The sequence below is a fragment of the Oryx dammah genome, unplaced genomic scaffold (assembly GCF_014754425.2).
Source record: "Oryx dammah isolate SB20612 unplaced genomic scaffold, SCBI_Odam_1.1 HiC_scaffold_5, whole genome shotgun sequence".
Taxonomy (NCBI): Eukaryota; Metazoa; Chordata; class Mammalia; order Artiodactyla; family Bovidae; genus Oryx; species Oryx dammah.
The window spans coordinates 58,973,709-58,994,414 of NW_024070189.1; the positions used below are offsets into that span (position 1 = coordinate 58,973,709).

Consider the following 20,706-nt stretch of genomic DNA (forward strand, 5'->3'; position numbering starts at 1 on the left):
CTGTCCCTGAGGGAAGGGGAGTCCAAGTCACAGGGGTGGCTGAATGCAGGGACTAAAATGAGTAATTGGGCGGTATGAGTCCTGGTTTCTGCCTGTTGTTGTTCAGTTGCTCAACTGTGTCCAACTCTTTGCAACCCTATGAACCTGCAGCACACCAGGCTTCCCTGTCCTTCACTATCTCCCAAAGTTTCCTCAAACTCATGTCCATTGAGTCGATGATACCATCCAACCAACTCATCTTCTGTCTCCCCCTTCTCTTCCTGCCCTCAATCTTTCCCAGCATCAGGGTCTTTTTCAGAGTCTGCTGTTCGAATCAGATAGCTGAAGTAAACTGGAGCTTCAGCATCAGTCCTTCCAATGAATATTCAGGACTGATTTCCTTTACGATTGCCTGGTTTGATCTCCGTGCTGTCCAAGGGACTCTCAAGAGTCTTCTCCAGCACCACAGTTTGAAAGCATCAATTCTTTGGTGCTCAGCCTTCTTTATGGTTCAACTCTCACATCCATACATGACTACTGGAAAAATCATAACTTTGACTAGATGAACCTTTGTTAGCAAAATGATGTCTCTGCTTTTTAATTCTCTGTCTAGGTTTGTCATAGCTTTTCTTCCAAGGAGCAAGCATCTTTTATTTTTCATGGCTGCAGTCACCATTTGCAGTGATTTTGGAACCTAAGAAAATAAAGTCTGTCACTGTTTCCATTGTTTCCCCATCTATTTGCCATGAAGTGATGGGACCAGATCACACAGTCTTAGTTTTTTAAATGTTGACTCTTAAGCTAGCTTCTTCATTCTCCTCTTTCACTTTCATCAAGAGATTCTTTAGTTCCTCTTTACTTTCTGCCATTAGAGTGGTATTATCTGCATATCTGAGGTTACTGATATTTCTCCCAGCAATTTTGATTCCAGCTTGTGATTCATCCAGCCCAGCATTTTGCATGATGTACTCTGCATATAAGTTGAATAAGCAGGGTGACAATATGCAGCCATGATGTACTCCTTTCCCAGTTTGGAACCAGTCCATTGTTCCATGTCTGGTTCTAACTGTTGCTTCTTGTCCTGCATACAGGTTTCTCAGGAGGCAGGTAAGATGATCTGGTATTCCCATCTCTTGAAGAATTTTCCACAGTTTGTTGCCATCCAAAGTCAAAGGCTTTAGCAGAGTCAACAAAACAGGACTATAGTTTTTCTGGAATTCTCTTGCTTTTTCTGTGATCCAACAAATGTTGGCAATTTGATCTCTGGTTCCTCTGCCTTTTGTAAATCTAGCTTGTATATCTGGAAGTTCTCGGTTCACCTACTGTTGGAGCCTAGCTTGAAGGATTTTGAGCATTACTTTGCTAGCATGTGAAATGAGCACAACTGTGCAGTAGTTTGAATATTCTTTGGCTTTTTTGCCCTTCTTTGAGATTAGAATGAAAACTGATCTTTTCCAGTCCTGTGGCCACTGCTGAGTTTTCCAAATTTGCTGGCATAATGAGTGCAGCACTTGAATAGTATCATCTTTTAGGATTTGAAATAGTTCAGCTGGAATTCCATCACCTCAGCAAGTTTTGTTCATAGTAATGCTTCCTAAGGCCCACTTGACTTCACATTCCAGGATGTCTGGCTGAGTGATGGTGAGTGATCACACCATCATGGTTATCCAGGGCACTGAGACCTTTTTTATACAGTTCTTCTGTGTATTCTTGCCACCTCTTTTTAATCTCTTCTACTTCTGTTAGGTCCTTACCATTTCTGTTATTGTGCCCATCTTTGCGTGAAATTGTTCCCTTGATACATCTACTTGAAGAGATCTCTAGTCTTTCCCATTCTTCTCTATTTCTTTGCATTGTTCACTTAAGAAGGCTTTCTTATATCTCCTTGCTATTCTTTGGAACTAACTCTGCCTTCAGTTAGGTGTATCTTTCCCTTTCTTGTTTCCTTTTCACTTCTTTTCTCAGCTATTTGTAAGGCCTCCTCAGACAACCAGTTTGCCTTCTTGCATTTCTTTTTCTTGGGGATGGTTATGGTCACCACTTCTTGTACAGTGTTACAAACCTCAGTCCATATTCTTTGGCACTCTATGAGATCTAATCTCTTGAATCTGTTTGTTACTTCCACTGTATAATCATAAGGGGTTTGATTTAGGTCATACCTGAATGGCCTGGGTTCACATCCCAGCTTGACCACTTCCTGGCTGTGTGAACCTTGAGTAAGTCACTTAAATCTTTTGACTCTCAGTTTCCTAAGGAGTAGTATGGCATTAATAGAAGCCTCTTACAGATTTACTGTATTAGATGAACTGGTACACGTAAAACACCCCAGCCTAAGCCTGATCCAAAGTAACTATTCAGGAACACTGGTGACTGAACATCCCCACAACCAAGGACCACTGATATGTGTATGGAATCACCCAACAATGCTATGGAATGACCACTGTGTTTATTCCTGATTCACAGATAAGTAAACTGAGGCTCAGAGAAACTAAGGAAATTGCTTAGGGTCACTGAGGAATACCAGCATGGCTCCTGCGGGAGGGATCCTGGGCTAGACTACTGCTTTGCGTCAGGTCTGCCCCATCCCCTGGCCACCGGCCCATGTCTCTGCCTCTCCCCGCAGGTACGTGTCTGCCCTGACCACGCCCGCGCGCCTCTCTCCCGTGGACTTCCATTACTCGCTGGCCACGCAGGTGCCGACTTTTGAGATCACGTCCCCCAACTCGGCGCACGCCGTGTCGCTGCCTCCCGCCGCGCCCATCAATTATCGCCTGGCGGAGCAACAGCCGCTCCTGCGGCAACCGGCGCCGCCCGGCCCGGGACCAGGGCCTGGGCCCAGCGCGGACATGCAGCGCAGCTACGACAGCTACTACTACCCCGCAGCGGGGCCGGGGCCGCGGCGAGGGGCCTGCGCGCTGGGCGGCAGCTTGGGAAGCCTGCCCGCCAGCCCCTTCCGCATCCCGGAGGACGACGAGTACGAGACCACGCAGGAGTGCGCGCCCCCGCCGCCGCCGCGGCCGCGCGCACGCGGCGCGTCCCGAAGGACGTCGGCGGGGCCTCGGCGCTGGCGCCGCTCGCGCCTCAACGGGCTGGCGGCGCAACGCGCACGCGCGGCGCGGGACTCACTGTCGCTGAGCAGCGGCTCGGGAGGCGCCTCGGCCTCGGACGACGACGACGACGACGCGGACGACGCGGACGGGGCGCTGGCTGCCGAGAGCACGCCTTTCCTCAGCCTGCGCGCGGCGCACGACGCGCTGCGCTCGGACTCGCCGCCGCTGTGCCAGGCGGCAGACAGCAGGACTTACTACTCCCTGGACAGCCACAGCACGCGGGCCAGCAGCAGACACAGCCGCGGGCCGCTCCCACGGGGCAAGCAGGACTCGGGGCCCCTCTAGGGCCCCCTCGCCCCCTCCGCCTCGCCCGCCCCACTGTCTCTAAGGAGGACAGAGACCGCCGACTGGAGAGAGAAAGGAGGAAAAAAAGAAATAAAAATATTTTTATTTTCTATAAAAGGAAAAAGGTATAACAAAATGTTTTATTTTCATTTTAGCAAAAATTGTCTTATAATACTAGCTAACGGCAAAGACGTTTTTATAGGGAAACTATTTATATGTAACATCCTGATTTACAGCTTCGGAAAAAAAAAAGAAACAACAACAAAAAAGAGATGGGCCAATTTTTTGACTCTTTAATAGAAACCTATATTGTGGTGCCTTTTGCTGTACGCTAATCTGGAGCTCCTGGAGAGAAGTGTGGGTTGTGGGGTTGGGGGAATGTAGGATCCCAAGCTGGCGGGGGCAGGGGTCGGGGGTGGTGAAGAGGAAGCAGGGAAAAGAGGCCACGTGTTTGGGTTCCGGTCAGGGTGAGGGTAGGAGGGTCCCAAGGAAGAAAGTGAGGTCCGGAGTAGCTTTTGTCCCCTCGTAAGATCTGGAGTTCTGGTCCCCCTTAGCTGTGGGTGGGGATCCTAGGCTTGGAACTAGAGTTGGGGTCAGGTAAAGTCCAGGGGGAGACTAAGGCCCAGCGACAGCAACCAGAATGGGGAGGGGGCCTCCCCGCTCCTCACAGCTGCTAAGGAAGGGGGCTCTGAGAAAGAGGTCTTCCCAACAGCCTCTGTGGGGGAGGGGGCAGCTCTGCCAGGGCCCCAGTGTTGTCGGCTCCTCCCCTGTGGCCTCCAGGACGCCCCTCTGTCCTCTGCAGCACCTTCGTTTACAGGTCGTCTTTTCTATTTTACGCCTGCATGTCCTTTGCATTTCAGATTCTTTAGATTGGATGCATGGTCACACTGAGACCGAGAAGAGCCACTCAACAGTGTATTTGATTCCCTTTTAGCAATAAAGTAACACCATTTCCTTCTCACAACCGGACTCCCATCCCCCACCCCACTATGACTTCCACTTCCTCTCCAGCCCTGACCTCCCCACCCCACAAAACTGGGTCCCACTGCTAATTTGTCAAAAAGGTAATTGTTAAAAAAAAACACAAAAAACTAAACAAATGGGAACCCTGCCCCTGAAATGTCCAAACACCTGACTGTTGACACTTGAACATTTTTATATTATAAATAAAATCAGAAATAACTCATGTTTGACTGTGTGTGCCTAGCCCCTAGGTGAGGAGGGAAGACAGAGGATGAATACCTGTGATGGAGATGGATGGATGTTGGTGTGGAGGTTGGAGAGAGCCAGAGCAGTTCCTGGGAGGAAGTGTGTTAGTCACTCAGTCGTGTCTCTTTGCAACCCCATGGACTGTAGCCCGCCAGGCTCCTCTGTCCATGGGATTCTCCAGGCAAGAATACTGGAGTGGGTAGCCATTCTTTTCTCCAGGGGATCTTCCAGACCCAGGGATTGAACCCTAGTCTCCAGCATTGCAGGCAGATTCTTTACCATCTGAAGCAGTTGTGGGGAAAGAGACCCTCCCTGGCTCCAACTCCCAGAATGGGATCCAGCCCTCCTCCCTGTTCTGAGAACATTCACCAGGTGTCCCCCAACGCCTCTCCCCTACCACTCCGTGGCTGCTGGGGAACCTGGCCAAGGGCCTGATGCAGATTACTGTGCTTTGAGCTCAGCCTCAGAACGCTGGCCCAGTTCCTGCCTTGGAGCTCCAGGGGGCAGAATGAGGCAAGAGTTTCCGGGCCTAGGTGGGTGAGAAGGGAAGGGTTGTAAGGTTGGCACTGGAGCAGCTGAGGCACGATGACCCTTGGGGCCTCAGGCATGTCACAGGCAGTCTGGACATGAAAATGGCATAATGGGTACCCTCAGCTGCCAGGAGGTGCTGGGGTTTTTTATACCCCCTCAAAGCCAGGGCTTGTCTAAACTTGCAGTCTCTGATGGAGAGTACATGATCTCAGGCATGGAGAAGGCAGATGGAGGTCCAGGGTGAGCCTTTTCCCTCATTGATTAATGTTACTAAGTCAGTACCCAGGACTAGGAACCATTAGATTCCAGCCAGACACAAAGGAGTCAGCTATCCAAAGAGTTCAGGTGGTTGATGTGTGAGCGTGCACACAATGAGCCCAGAACTTGTGTGGTCAGTTCAGAGACCTACTGATAAGAAGGATGGAGAGGCCTACGGTTGAATCTGCTTGGGGATCAAGAGGGCATGAATTCACAAATTCCAGGTCTGCTGTGTGACTTCTCTAGGCTGCACTTGCCTCAGCTGGGAAATGGTGATGCTAATACCTACCTCAAAGCATTGCTGTAGAGATTATATAAAGCACCCAGGATTGCTTCTGGCATTTGATAAATGCCTATTAGTGGCAAATTTGATGATGGTGATGAACATATCCTGTGCTTTGCATTCTTGAGTCACACAGAGAGTGGCAAAAACTGGATGAAAGGGAGATTATATAGAAAAGTAAAGAACTGGACATGTATTTATGTGAGAACATGGTTGGGGGGAGGACCTGTTACAAAGAAACAAAATTAATGAACTAAGTGCTATACAGACCTGAAAATCATTGACTTCTCCAGCCCCTATCTGATGATCTCATCCAGATCCTTGTGCTGGCTATTGGCTTTAAAATTTTCTGAGAGCCAGTAATCTCTCTGTGTGATTTATGATCTATATGAAAACCCAGAATTAATTCTGAATGAACCTCTTGGTGAGCCCATTGCCCTTTTCATGACCGTTTAATGTCCTTATTTGACCCTTCTGAGGGCCTGAGTTACCTACCTTCTAAAATTTTACCCAGAAACCACTTTCCTGACTCCAGTGAGCACACTGACCTCTTTATGACCCCAAGTAATTATGAATGCCCTCTCAGTGAACCCATTGACCTCTCTATGACCCCAACTAATTGTGACTGGCCTCTCAATGAACCCATTGCCCTGTTCATGATCCAGCTTCATGTCCTCATCTGACCTTTCTGAGGGCCCAAGTTACCTACCTTCTAAATTTTGACTCAGGAACCACTTTCCTGACTCAAATGAGCACACTGACCTCTTTATGACCCCAAGTAATTATGAATGCCCTCTCAGTGAACCCATTGACCTCTCTATGACCCCAACTAATTGTGACTGACCTCTCAATGAACCCATTGCCCAGTTCATGATCCAGCTTCCTGGCCTCATTTGATCTTTCGGAGGGCCCAAGTTACCTACCTTCTAAATTTTGACTCAGAAACCACTTCCCTGACTCTGAGCACACTGACCTATGACCCCCAGGCAATTCTGAATGACCTCTTGGTGAACCCACTGACCTCTCTGTGACCTCAACTAATTATGAATGACCTCTCAATGAACCCATTGCCCTTTGCATGACCTAGCTTAGTACACTCACTTGACCCTTCTGAGGGCCCTAAGTTTTTACCTTTAAATTTTTAGTCAGAAACCACCTCCATGATTGCAGTAAATCCATCTATCTCTATGTCACCCCAATTAATTCTGAATAACCTCTTAATAAACTCACTGACCTTCACATGATCCCCCTTGGTACCTTTATTATCTGGTCTGAATTCTAAGATACCTGCTGAGAGTCTAAGGCCAGAATCTAATCAGTTTCCTTGACTCTATCAGCCACCTGTTCATGCACAGGTGTGAATGGAACCTAGGAGCAGGGGTGGCCAGAGAAGCCCCATTTTCACTCTGCCTCTCCAGTTCCGCTTTGGGGCATCTTTAGTATGGCCTACCAAGAAGAAGTATAGCCCCAAGAAGGGACTTACTACTACCATCCTGTCCCCCAGGAGCACTTAGGACATTCAGGCGGCTTCCTGAGTCAGTCTTCCCCACTCCTCCAATTTTCCTCAGCCAGGTCATTTTTGTCTTGTCTCCCCAGCCTTTCCAGAGTCCCAGATGGGAATGGTGACTGACCATCTCCCTCCCCATTAGACTGTGAGCCCCGTGTGGACAGGGATCTGGTCAATCCTTTTCTCACGATAGTATCCCAAGCACCCAGCACAATGTGCAGCGCTGTTCATCTCACTGAATGACTGTATGGAGGCTCAAGAGAGGCTTGTCCTCAAGGGTCAGCCCCCAGGGGTCCCTGAGCCTGCAGCCACTTCCCAGGACCACCAGGTGGCGCAAACCACTTATTGCATCTCACCTGCTGGCCTCCAAAGCTCTGGATTTGGACAGTCCTGGAAAATGGACATAGGAGCAGAGGGAACATGTGGTCCATTCGAATGCAGAAAAAAAGAACTTTGCTTTGGATTTATTTTCATCTCATCTTTTTAAAATTTCTATTTTGTGTATGTTTTATAATGTACATAATATTTTAGTACAGTAGTACATGTATATAATTTACAATAAATAATTATACAATTAAGAAAGTGAACTAAAAGTTTTTTTTAAACTGATGGGAGGCACAACTAGTGCTCAGGGAAGCACACCGGTCTGCAGCGGACGGAGCCTGCTCCTCTGCTTTCACTTACCCACCCTCAAGAGGTGGAGGGTGGGAAGCAGACCCCAAACTCAAAGGATCTTTGAGACAGCATAGAGAAAAAGTACAGAGAGCTTTTTATGTTGCCACATTGCTCTTTCAATTTCACTTAAATGAACATTAACTTCCCCTCAGCAAAATGAAGGTGCCAGATGGTTTGGTTATAAAATACACTCAGCTGATCCAAATTAAATAATCTGTATTTAAATCACTACATCTTTCCACAGATTCACAGGTCCCTTGCATCAAATGTGAGTGGGCTTGTAAATGTCGGGTACTTAGTTGCAAGGTTGGCTTATCTTATTATCTAAATATATTACCACTGAGGTCAAACTGCTGGCCAAACTACAGTAATCTGTTTAAAAAATAGAAAGGATTTACTCATCACAGTTGCATTGAGGGTGCCATCACCCCCACCACTTGTCAGTCTGAGGAATGCAGGGTTTAAAAGATGCTAGTCTGTGATCATCACGTGGCAAATTATCCTTTCCTTATCTAAGGATAAGACATGTCCTTAACTAGCATTTCTGAGTCACTCAAAGAGTGTAAGAAATATCAGCCTAACAATCAACAACTTGTCATTCTACATTTCCTCAAGACCAAGAGTTAATGGCTTCCATAAGCTTCCCCCACCAAACATCTTTGGGTTTGTTGACAAGTGGCTATTTGCAAGGCAGAGTGTCTTTTATTCCTGTAGCAGTAGATCTGTACAAGAGGTCACCTCTGGGCCCAAGAGACCTGGCAGCACCAACATAAAGACCAAAATATAAGCAGGGCCACGGTCCCATCCCACTCACACCCCAGGACACCTGTGGGACAGACGGGGCAGCACGCACACACACTATTTATTCCAAAGCATTAACTGTAAGAGCAGTTTAGATCACAGGTCAGCCGGAAGAGGGGAAACAGGGAGAGAGGAGGTCACACTATCTCTATCTTCTCTTCCAGAGTGTCAGAGCCTCCAGGAGCCAAAAAGCAGCCCTCCTCACTAGCAAGTGTATCCGAGATAGGCTTTTCCATACCTCATTTCATCCTCTGATATCAGTTCCAAAACCATCTCTAAAGGGGTAGTTTATATATGTATATAATTCTTATATATATACATTTATGTCATTATAAAAGAAAGCAGGAGTGGTCTTGATGGATGGAAGGTGAGCTTGGCACTGAGGGACAGGCCTGAGAGCTGGGTTATTGCCGGGCAAGGCAGGAGAACAGGGTGCAGTTCCCAACGCTGCTGAGAGGAGGGAGAATTGGACAGTGCTGGTGGTCTGCAGACCTGCTGCTGGTCAACGCAGAGGAAGGAGGAGGAGAAGGAGTGGTAGTCCAAACTGAGACCTGGGGTTGAGACCTGCCCTCAGAAACAAGGGAGATGAGGGGAGGAACTGTGAGAAGAGGAGAGCCTCGGAAGCCAACCGCCCTTCCTGGTTCTCCAGTGAGATGGTGTCTAGAGCATGCACACAACTGGCCTACAAACTGAGGCTCCAGGGTGGAGAGGGAGGTGAGGGTTGACGACAGGCTCTAAGGCCCAGAGCAGCCCTAGGATGCAAGATTGACACCATGAATAGCATCTCCATCTCCTTAGCCCGCAAGGCTCTCCACACCCTTCTGGCTGCCTAACAACTGTCTGCAGCTTGTCTGAGTGGCCCCTAGCTGGAATTGTGCTCACTGGCCCCTCCAGGGGCATTGCCTGCCTCTGAGGCCTGCCCATCCTTGCCAGCTAAGTATCAGGCCCAGTGGTATCCCTCGGGGCTTTGCTGCCAGTCACAGTTCCATGGCCCTGGCTGAGGGCAGGGCTCGAGTGTGTCTTGCGGAGTGAAGGGTCATCCCCCTCTAGGGTGGCCAACCGGGCCTCAATCCGCTCCAGGTCATCAGAGCCCACTTTGATCTTCACAGCCAGGAGGTGGATATAGGTCTCATAACGGCTTTTCTGGGAAAAGAGCAGAGAAAGGCCAAAAACAAAGTCAAAAGATAAACAACAAATTGCAAAAAAAAATTTGTACCTTATATGACAAAAGACTCTCCTTGATATTTAGAGAGTTCTCACCAATCAATAAAAGGAGATAAACAATTTTAAAAATAGGCAAAGGGCATACACAGAAATTTAACTCATAATTTTAAAAATAAAAATTAATTGGCAATGACTTATTGGATATGATAGCAAAAGCATAGGCAATGAGAGTGAAAATAGACAAATGGGATTTTATCAAAATTTAAAACACCTCTGTATCAAAGAACACAATCAATAGAATGAAAATGCAATCTACAGAATGGGAAAAATATTTGCAAATCATTAATCTAGTAAGGGTCTAGTATCCAGAATATTAAAAGGGGGAAAAAGCTCCTAGAACTCAACAACAAAACACAGCCCAATTTCAAGATGTATAAAGGACTTGAATAGACATTTCACCAAAGAAGATACACTAATGACCAATAAGCACAAAAAAAGGATGCTCAGCATCATTTTGCTGCTGTTGTTCAGTTGCTGGGTCACGTCCAATTTTTGCAACCCATGGACTGCAGCACACCAGACTCCTCTGTCCTCTACGAACTCCTGGAATTTACCCCAATTCTTGTTCATTGAATCAATGATGCTATCTAACCATCTCATCCTCTGCCACCCCCTTCTCCTTTAGCCTTCCATATTTCCCAGCATCAGAGTCTTTCAATGAGTCGGCCCTTCATATCTGGTGGCCAAAGTATTGGAGCTTCAGCTTCAGCAACAGTACTTCCAGTGAATATCTGGGGTTGATTTCCTTTAAGATTGACTGGTTTGATCTTGCAGTCCAAGGGACTCTCAAGAGTCTTCTCCAGCACCACAAGTCAAAAGCATCGATTCTTCAGCACTCAGCTTTCTTTATGGTCCAACTCTCACATCCATACATGACTACTGTAAAACCATAGCTTTGATTATATGGACTCTTGTCAGCAGAGTGATGTCTCTGCTTTTTAATATGCTGTCTAGGTTTGTCATGGCTGCAGCCAATATCTTCAGTGATTTTGGAACCCAAGAAAATAAAATCTGTCACTGCTTCCACTTTTTCCCCTTCTATTTGCCATGAAGTGATGCAACTGAATGCCATGATCTTAATGTTTTAAATGTTGAGTTTCAAGCCAGCTTTTTGACTTTCCTCTTTCATCCTCCTCAAGAAGCTCTTTAGTTCCTGTTCACTTTCTGCCATTACAGTGGTAGAATATCTGAGGTGTATGTATATATGCCAATATCTGAGGTTGTTGATATTTCTCCTGGAATTCTTGATTCCACATTGTGATTCACCCAGCCTGGCATTTCCCATGATGTACTCTGCATATAAGTTAAATAGACAGGGTGACAATATACAGCCTTGACGTACTCCTTTCCCAATTTGGAACCAGTCAGTTCCACACCGGTTCTAACTGTATCTTCTTTACTGGAATAAAGTTTCTCAGGAGATAGGTAAGAATTTTCTCTTTAAGAATTTTCCACAGTTTGTTGTGATCCACACAGTCTAACAAAAGTCCGTCTAGTCAAGGCTATGGTTTTTCCAGTGGTCATGTATGGATGTGAGAATTGGACTATAAAGAAAGCTGAGCACCAAAGAATTCATACTTTTGAACTGTGGTGTTGGAGAAGACTCTTGAGAGTCCCTTGGACTGCAAGGAGATCCAACCAGTCCATCCTAAAGGAAATCAGCTGGTGTTCATTGGAAAGACTGATGTTGAAGCTGAAACTCCAATATTTTGGCCACCTGATGTGAAGAGCTGACTCATTTGAAAAGACCCTGATGTTGGGAAAGATTGAAGGCAGGAGGAGAAGGGGACGACAGAGGATGAGATGGTTAGATGGCATCACTGACTCAACAGACATGAGTTTGGGTAAACTCCAGGAGTTGGTGATGGACAGGGAGGCCTGGCATGCTGTGATTCATGGGGTCGCAAAGAGTTGGACATGACTGAGCGACTGAACTGAACTGAACACAGTCTAAGGCTTTAGCATGGTCAATGAAGCAGAAGTAGATGTTTTTCTGGAACTCCCTTGCTTTCTCCATGACACAGCAAATGTTGGCAATTAGATCTCTGGTTCCTCTGACTCTTCAAAACCCAGCTTGTATATCTGGAAATTCTCAGTTCACATACTGTTGAAGCCTAGCTTACAGGATTTTGAGCATAACCTTGGTAGAATGTGAAATGAGTGCAACTGTATGGTAGTTTGAATGTTTTTTGGCATTACCCTTCTTTGGGACTGGAATGAAAAATGACATTTTCCAGTCTTGTGGTTACTGCTGAGTTTTCCAAATTTGCTGACATATTGAGTGCAGCACCTTAACAACATCATCTTTTAGGATTTGAAATAGCTCAGCTGGAATTTTGTCATCTCCACTAGCTTTTTAAATAGTAATGCTTCCTAAGGCACACTTGACTTCACACTCCAGGATGTCTGGCTCTAGTTGAGTGAGCAATCATACCACCATGGTTATGCAGCTCATTAAGACCTTTCTTGTACAGTTCTTCTGTGTATTCTTGCCACCTCTTCTTAATCTCTTCTGCTTCTGTTAGGTCCTTACAATTTCTGTCCTTTATTGTGCCCATCTTTGCATGAAATGTCACGTCACAACATGCATGAAATGTTCCCTTGGTATCTCTAATTTTCTTGAAGAGATCTCTAGTCTTTCCCATTCTATTATTTTCCTCTATTTTTTTGCATTGTTCATTTAAGAGGGCCTTCTCTCTCCTTGCTACTCTCTGGAACTCTGCATTCAGTTGGGTGCATCTTTCCTTTTCTCCCTTGCCTTTCACTTACCTTTCCTCAGCTTTTTGTAAGGCCTCCTCAGACAATCATTTTGCCTTCTCACATTTCTTTTTTGGGGGGATAGCTTTGGTCACCACCTCCTCTACAGTGTTACAAACCTCTGTCCATAGTTCTTCAAGCACTCTGTGTACCAGATCTTATCCCTTGAATATATTTGTCACCTCCACTGTATAATCATAAGGGATTTGATTTAGATCATACCTGAATGTCCTGGTAGTTTTTCCTACTTTCCTCAATTTAAGCCTGAACTTTGCAATAAGGAGCTCATGATCTGAGCCTCGGTCAGCAACAGGTTTTGTTCTTGCTGACTATATAGAGCTTCTCCATCAATATCATTACCCATCAGGAAAATACAGATTGAAACCACAATGAGATTATCACCTCACATGCATTAAGATAACCACTATCCAAAAATAAATAAATAAATAAAGTAAGAAGCATATTGATAAAGATGTTGAAGAATTAGAATCCAAGTACACTATTAGTGGGAATGTAAATTGATACAACTACTATGGAAAACAGTGTGGTTATTCCTCAAAAAGTGAAAATAACATTACCATACAGTTTAGCAATTCCAATTCTGGACATAAAAGCAGGAGTGAAAGCAGGATCTCAAAGAAACATTTGCACACCCATGTTCATGGCAGCATTATTAACAGTAGACAAAAGATCAAAGCAACCCAAATGTGCATCAGCCGATGAAAGGACAGACAAAATGTGGTGTCCAAGTACAACAGAAGAGCAAAAGGAAAGAAATTCTGATACGTGCTACAGTAGGGGTGAAGCTTGAAAACCTTATGTCATGTGACACAGGCCAGTCACAAAAATATAAATTCTGTGGTTCCACTTGTATGAAGCACTTAGAGTAGTCACATTCATAGAGCCAGAAAGTAGGACTGTGGTAGTCAAGGACTAGGGCCAGGAGGAAGGTTCTGAGGAGTATGTTGTTTAACAGCTATAGCCTTTCAGTTTGGAAGATGAAAAAGTTCTGGAGATTAGTTGCCCAAGAATATGAAAAGATTTAACATTACTGAACTATCATACTTAAAATGGTTCCTTAACCATTGATTCCTTAACCTTAACCATGATCAATCTTACACTATGCTTTTTAAATCACAATTGTTTTAAAAACTTTAAACCAAGTTAAAACATCAATAAGACACCACTTGCTAAACCTATCATATTAACAAAGACTATGTCCAGTGTTGCTGAGGGTATGGAGAGAGAGCTGTGTTCATGAGCTATTAAAGGGGCTATAAATTGGTAAACAATTAGAAGGGAGGTTTGGCAGTGTCTGAGGTCTTGACTCAGAGCTTCAGGCCCTCACCACCATCGTGGGAGAGGCAGGGACTAAGGGTCATAAGATTCTGTTCTCACCCAGCTCTGCCACAGAAACTGAAAAGCTCTTCGTTTTGGGCTCTACCCCCGCTACCGTCCATCTGCCCTGCCACTTCACCCCCCAGTTAAGCCAGGCTGGGGGTGAGAAAGACCAGGGCTTTGGAGGCACAATCAGTCGCCTGGTTAGGATCCTGACTCCTTCACTTAACTGTGTCGCCTCAGGCACATGATCCAAACTTTCCAAGCCTTAATTTCCCCATCTGTAAAATGGGGATAACAAACCCACATCATACAGTTGATATGAGGATTAAATCAGTCAACATAAGGGAAGTGAAGAGAATCATGCCTGGCAATCAGCATGGTTATTTTTTACCTTGCAGAGAGTGGATCTGAGAAGGCTTCCGAAAGCTATAAAGCATCATGTTTTTCCAAAAGGCAGGATTTATCTTTCCTCTCTCCTCTATACCACAACAGAAAGTCAGTGTGGAAATCTAGAGACTGAGATGGGCGATTCCCTGCCCCTCCACTCCAGGGACTTCCTGACTTGGTCTCAGCCTCTCTTATACCTGTCCACCCCCATGTGAAGGTCAGTCCAAAATGGACAAGTGGTTCCTGCCTTCCTCCCCTCAGTCTACCCTCATCCTTCATACAATGAAGGCAGAGCACTGTAGGGCAGAAGCAGGGTAGGGGGCAGAGACAAAACAGAAGAAAGGGAGAGCTCAGAAGGAGAGACCAAGGTGCTCTGCTTGATAAACCCACTGAGAGAGGCACCTGAGATGTGAAGGGGGGAAAGTCACATGGAGAGGACTTGTGAGCTCTGTGGTTTGGCTGTAGAAGCTTCCCAAAAAGCTGGGCCTATGCAGAAATTGGAGGTGAAGCAGGGGCTTGAAGAAGGATGCAGAGGGCCAGGGAGGTCTCTGGTAGATACACAAGTGAGTTGTCTGTGCAGCTGGGCTGTGCAGAGACTGGCCCACAGGTGACTGCAGTTCATGACCTCAGGGGAGCCCCCAAAGTGGAGTGCTCCCAAAGCAGGAGTCCCTGGCTATGGAAAGATGTGGAAGGAGAAGCTGGCCTCTTCCTCCTGCCCCAGCCCTGTCCTTCCAAATCCTCCTGTGATGGGCCCACCTCAAACGTGAGATAATGCTCCTTCAGCCGGTTCTCCTCAGCCTCCTTGGACTTGATGCCCCGCTCAACCGGGTGACACTTGTGCTCAGCCAGCTCTGCAGTCACCTGCCTCAGCTTATTCTCATGAGAGCGCAGCTGCTCCTCCTGCAAAGATCAGTCGTGGACAGTGAGGTCCCACCCTCAGGGGATCGTAGGGGTGGGTCTCATCCAAAGGAGAGCTGCTTCCCTAAGGGGAAACCAAGGCCTTGCCAGGGCCATCCAACATGCAGGGGCAGAGCCAGGTCTGTGCCTGAACGAGTGCACCTCCACCGCCTTCCTTCGTCCTCTCCCACCATCGGCATCAGCTTCCCCCGGAGCCTCCCCAGCAGGCTCAGGAGATGCGAGGCCCTCACTCTTGTGTGTGCACATTCCCTGACATAGACATACAATCACCGAGACTCAGCCCGGCGCCCCAGGCTTCATATGATGCACACAGCCTCTCATACTCGTGTCCAGACACATCTGAAGGCCACAGACCCAGGATCACACCCAAAGACAGAGACACTGTCACTACCAGACAAGTGAACAGTACACCCCACCCGCCACAGGACAGCCAGACTCTTTTGTGCCTTATGGGCACTGGGCTGCATATGTGTATGTGTATGTGTGTATACACACAAACATGCATGTACTTGAATGGTAAGTGTGCCTGTGTGGGAGCACCAAGAGTGCTGGCACAGCTGTGGACACAAATAGCAGCCCCAGGGGCTCCACAGAGAAGACCGCAGACACTGGCCCATCAGGAAAGGGCCCTGACAGGATGGAAAGCATGGCTTTGACCCACTCTCCACCATGCAAGTAGTAGCCCAGCATTTATCCTCTCCTCTCAAAAAAATCCCTGAAAAATGGAGTATTGATATGTGTGTGTGTGCACATGTGCACGTGTGCACTCAGTCATGTCCAACTCTTTGTAACCCCATGGACTATAGCCCACCAGGTTCCTCTGCCCATGAGATTTCTCAGGCAAGACTACTGGAGTCAGTTGCCATTCCCTTCTCCAGGGGAGCTTCCCAACCCAGGGATCAAAACCATGCCTCCTTTGGCTCCTGCACAGGCAGGCAGATTCTTTACCACTGAGCCACCTGGGAAGCCCAGGAGATTTTTAAGGATTACAAAGAAACATGTAAGGGTAGATGAGGGAAGCAGCTGGATGAAGGGTTCTCCAAGTCTTGCCTGTCACTTGCTCCCCACAACACACACACTCACAACCATTCACAACCAAACACACAGGACACCCACAGACCACACATCCACTGGACACACTGCCATCGGCAAACCCACGCCACCATGCGGGTATGTCCTGTCTCCCTGTGTGTAAGTGGGGGTGTGGGTGGGGGGATGGAGGAAAATGTCTGCTCTTTTGACTTGTCTCTCACCCCAGGACCAGGCGCCGGGTAGACACTGCTGAATGAGGGGCCAGGGAGGTGGTGTCGTGAGCCCAGGAGCTTGTACCTGGCAGAGGCGAGTAGTGCAGGAGGGCAACAGAGGCCGACAGAACTTCTTCATGGAGCTGACAGCAGCAGGGAAGGAGGGCGCTGAGAAGATGGCAGCCACCAGGTTGATCCTCAGGATCCAGGACAGCATTTCCTCTTTGCTCCTGGGGACGGGAGGGGAGGGGAGGGTGCACTGGCTTCTCACAATAGGACTCCCTATCCCCCACCCAGAACCCAGCACAGCCAGAGAGGCCACAAAGACCTCCGTGTAGGTGGGCAAAGGGGTGAGGGAGGGTGGCAGGATGGGGGCTGATGGGCCTGGTCATGTCTGCGTAGGGAGCTCCCTTCTGTCCCAGCTCCCAGACAAGACCTGGACTTCCGTGTGAAAATGAAGCTGCCCAGCCAGGTCCAGAGCTACTGGCCTGGAGCTAGTGAGTCTAAGACCAGCAGGGGAGGTCAGAGGCAGCTGGGCAACTGGTCACCCCAACTCTGCCCTCTCGGCCCTGCCCCGCTGCCTGGTCCGGCATGTCCACGTCCACTCCTATCCTCAGAGTTCACCTGCCAGTCTCCCCCCTTTTAAGTTCATCTGACACATGAAACCCGAATTTCAAGTCATAGAAGAATGAGGTGCAGCGGCATAGAAAGAAGGCCTTATGGAGAAACCATAGGGTAAGTCTTCTGCGCCCATCACCCCAACTTTAAGCAGAGGATGCTTTACAAACAGTCCATCTGCCTTGTATTTAAAGACTTCAGTGCACATCAGAATCACCTTGAGGTCTTATTAAAACACAACTGCTGGCCCACCTCCAGTGTTTGAATCAGGAGGTCTAAAAGATCTTCACGACCCAGATAATTACCATGGTGTGATCACTCATCTAGAGCCAGACATCCTGGAATGTGAAGTCAAGTGGGCCTTGGAAAGCATCACTACGAACAAAGCTAGTGGAGGTGATGAAATTCCAGTTGAGCTGTTTCAAATCCTGAAAGATGATGCTGTGAAAGTGCTGCACTCAATATGCCAGCAAATTTGGAAAACTCAGCAGTGGCCACAGGACTGGAAAAGGTCAGTTTTCATTCCAATTCCAAAGAAAGGCAATGCCAAAGAATGCTCAAACTACCGCACAATTGCACTCATCTCACATGTTAGTAAAGTAATGCTCAAAATTCTCCAAGCCAGGCTTCAGCAATATGTGAACCATGAACTTCCTGATGTTCAAGCTGGTTTTAGAAAAGGTAGAGGAACCAGAGATCAAATTGCCAACATCCGCTGGATTATGGAAAAAGCAAAAGAGTTCCAGAAAAACATCTATTTCTGCTTTATTGACTATGCCAAAGCCTTTGACTCTGGATCACAATAAACTGTGGAAAATTCTGAAAGAGATGGGAGTACCAGACCACCTGACCTGCCTCTTGAGAAATCTGTATGCAGGTCAGGAAGCAACAGTTAGAACTGGACATGGAACAACAGACTGGTTTCAAATAGGAAAAGGAGTACGTCAAGGCTGTATATTGTCACCCTGCTTATTTAACTTCTATGCAGAGTACATCATGAGAAACGCTGGACTGGAAGAAACACAAGCTGGAATCAAGATTGCCGGGAGAAATATCAATAACCTCAGATATGCAGATGACACCACCCTTATGGCAGAAAGTGAAGAGGAACTAAAAAGCCTCTTGATGAAAGTGAAAGTGGAGACAGAAAAAGTTGGCTACAAGCTCAACATTCAGAAAATGAAGATCATGGCATCCGGTCCCATCACTTCATGGGAAATAGATGGGGAAACAGTGGAAACAGTGTCAGACTTTATTTTTTTTGGCTCCAAAATCAGTGGAGATGGTGACTGAAGCCATGAAATTAAAAGACACTTACTCCTTGGAAGAAAAGTTAAGACCAACCTAGACAGCATATTCAAAAGCAGAGACATTACTTTGCCAACTAAGGTCCATCTAGTCAAGGGTATGGTTTTTCTAGTGGTCGTGTACGGATGTGAGAGTTGGACTGTGAGGAAGGCTGAGTGCTGAAGAATTGATGCTTTTGAACTGTGGTGTTGGAGAAGACTCTTGAGAGTCCCTTGGACTGCAAGGAGATCCAATCAATCCATTCTGAAGGAGATCAGCCCTGGGATTTCTTTGGAAGGAATGATGCTAAAGCTGAAACTCCAGTACTTTGGCCACCTCATGTGAAGAGTTGACTCATTGGAAAAGACTGTGATGCTGGGAGGGATTGTGGGCAGGAGGAGAAGGGGATGACAGAGGATGAGATGGCTGGATGGCATCACGGACTCGATGGACGCGAGTCTGAGTGAACTCCGGGGGATGGTGATGGACAGGGAGGCCTGGCGTGCTGCGATTCATGGGGTCGCAAAGAGCGAGGACTGAGCGAGTGAACTGAACTGAAGGTGGAACCACAGAAACTGTATTTCTAACAAGTCTGATGGCTATATTTTACCACACTGGGCAGCATGCAGGATCTTAGTTCCCCAACAAGGGATCAAACCTGTGCCCCCTGCATTGGGAGCAGAGTCTTAACCACTTGACCACCAGGGAACTCCTTCTAAAAGTTTTCCAGGAGATGCTGAGAGATCACGCTTAAGAAACACTGCTGTCGGGAGGGACATGAGCTGTTTGTGCCAAGCAATTACACTTGCTCTCATGGCTGCTGTGCAGGGGAAGCTAAGGGCACCTCCCCTGAGGTAGATGAGGCAAGGGTGTGGGGCAGGTCCTGAGCCCAAGGTGGGAGCAAGGGGGTGCCCACTTCTACTTACGGTGCCTGGAAGAGGAAGACCCTCCAGTCAGCTGTCTTCAGCTTGAGCACGTTGGACTTCTTGCTGTAGTCAGAGGCCCTGGTGGCCAGAGCGTGGTGCACACGGATGGCATTCTTCAAGTCACCCTCGGACAGGGCTTTGTCAGGCCTGTACTCATCCTGGACAGACCAGGTCAGGGGTGGGCAAGTCTCTGTCATCACCAGGCTCTGGTTTGCTTAACCATACCTCTACCCTCACTGTCTCTCCCTGTCATTCTCCTTCTCTCTGTCCCTACACATCCCACCATCTTTCAGCTGCTGCCACTCTGATACCATACCCACCTCAACAAGAATCACCACACACTCCTCCCAGCACCCAGTTGGCCCCAGAAGCTAGAACAGGCCTAACTCCTCTGAAACCCCCTTTTAAAGGCCCTTCCCTGAAACCACCAGAGCCCTCGGTGAGCCAAAGTCAGGTCCTTGATGTGGGAGGATCCAAGATCTGCCTAAGCACTAGGCCTTTCCCAGGACCCTCTGGGCAGGGGCTGAGTTGGCTCTTCCTGAGTAAAGATTCTGGGGGAATCTCTCACCTTCTGCAGGTATAGAATGGTCCCTTTGAGCACCGCGTAGAATTTCTTCCAGCCACGCCTCCCACGGGGCGCTAGGGAGTGGGGAGCGTGGGTAGTGTGGCCATAACACCCATCCCAGTATCTCCTCCCGTGTTCCCCTACATGTCTGCTGGCATGTACATTCCGAAAGGAGCAGCCGAGGGGGTGCAGACCCTCTCTGAACTAGCATCCCTCCCCATGCCCCTTTCCCGCCTGACACCCACTCCTCTTGCCATCCATGTCGGCATGAGTCTTCCGGGTCAGCACACCATGCTTGTAGGTGGTGGCGCTGAGAGCTTGAGGGACATCCAGGAAGGGGTTGCTACCATCCAGGATCCGTGTCACCTTCTTTGTGCCTGTCCCAAACTTGTCATCCACCAGCTCAGACAGTGATTTCCTCAGCTCATCTTCATCACTAGGAAAGTACCAGGCTTGAGTACCACCTCCACAGAGGCCTCATCCCCATGCCAACATGCCCTCTCCCCACCAAACGCCCTTCTGGAAGCCAGTTAGAGGTGAGGAACAGAGATAAGGGGGTTTCAATTCCAACCATAGATCCAGACCTTTGACCTGAGTCTCCAATTCTGACCTTTGTCCTCTGAAATTTTATTTTTGGCCTCCAAGCTCCAATCTTCACCTTTGATCACAAAGTTGGAGACCTTACCACCTTCAGACTTATCCCCTGGTCTTCCCTCACCTCTCTGAAAGCCAAGCCCCAGGGAGGAGTAACCCATGGGCAGACTGCCCAAGTCCCAGGGACAGAAGGTCAGTAGATTAGGC

General features: G+C 47.7%; 2 protein-coding genes across 6 annotated transcripts in view; one reads left to right on the plus strand and one right to left on the minus strand.

Annotated features, from left to right (window-relative positions):
* NRG2 (neuregulin 2) overlaps positions 1-4,560 on the plus strand; it is a 199,125-nt gene extending 194,565 nt beyond the window's left edge. For all 5 annotated transcript variants that reach the window (XM_040239948.1, XM_040239949.1, XM_040239947.1 and 2 more), the window contains one exon: positions 2,603-4,560. In XM_040239948.1, the coding sequence (XP_040095882.1) occupies positions 2,603-3,374 (772 nt within the window). In that variant the 3' untranslated portion in view covers positions 3,375-4,560. The remainder of the gene's footprint in view (positions 1-2,602) is intronic.
* A 3,051-nt stretch (positions 4,561-7,611) lies between these two features.
* Positions 7,612-20,706, minus strand: part of PSD2 (pleckstrin and Sec7 domain containing 2) — a 52,959-nt gene continuing 39,864 nt past the window's right edge. The window contains exons 10-15 of the mRNA XM_040239952.1: positions 20,151-20,341; positions 19,909-19,979; positions 19,341-19,498; positions 16,595-16,739; positions 15,104-15,247; positions 7,612-9,781 (exon numbers count right to left, since the gene is read on the minus strand). Coding sequence (XP_040095886.1) covers positions 9,572-9,781; positions 15,104-15,247; positions 16,595-16,739; positions 19,341-19,498; positions 19,909-19,979; positions 20,151-20,341 — 919 coding nt within the window. The 3' untranslated portion in view covers positions 7,612-9,571. The remainder of the gene's footprint in view (positions 9,782-15,103; positions 15,248-16,594; positions 16,740-19,340; positions 19,499-19,908; positions 19,980-20,150; positions 20,342-20,706) is intronic.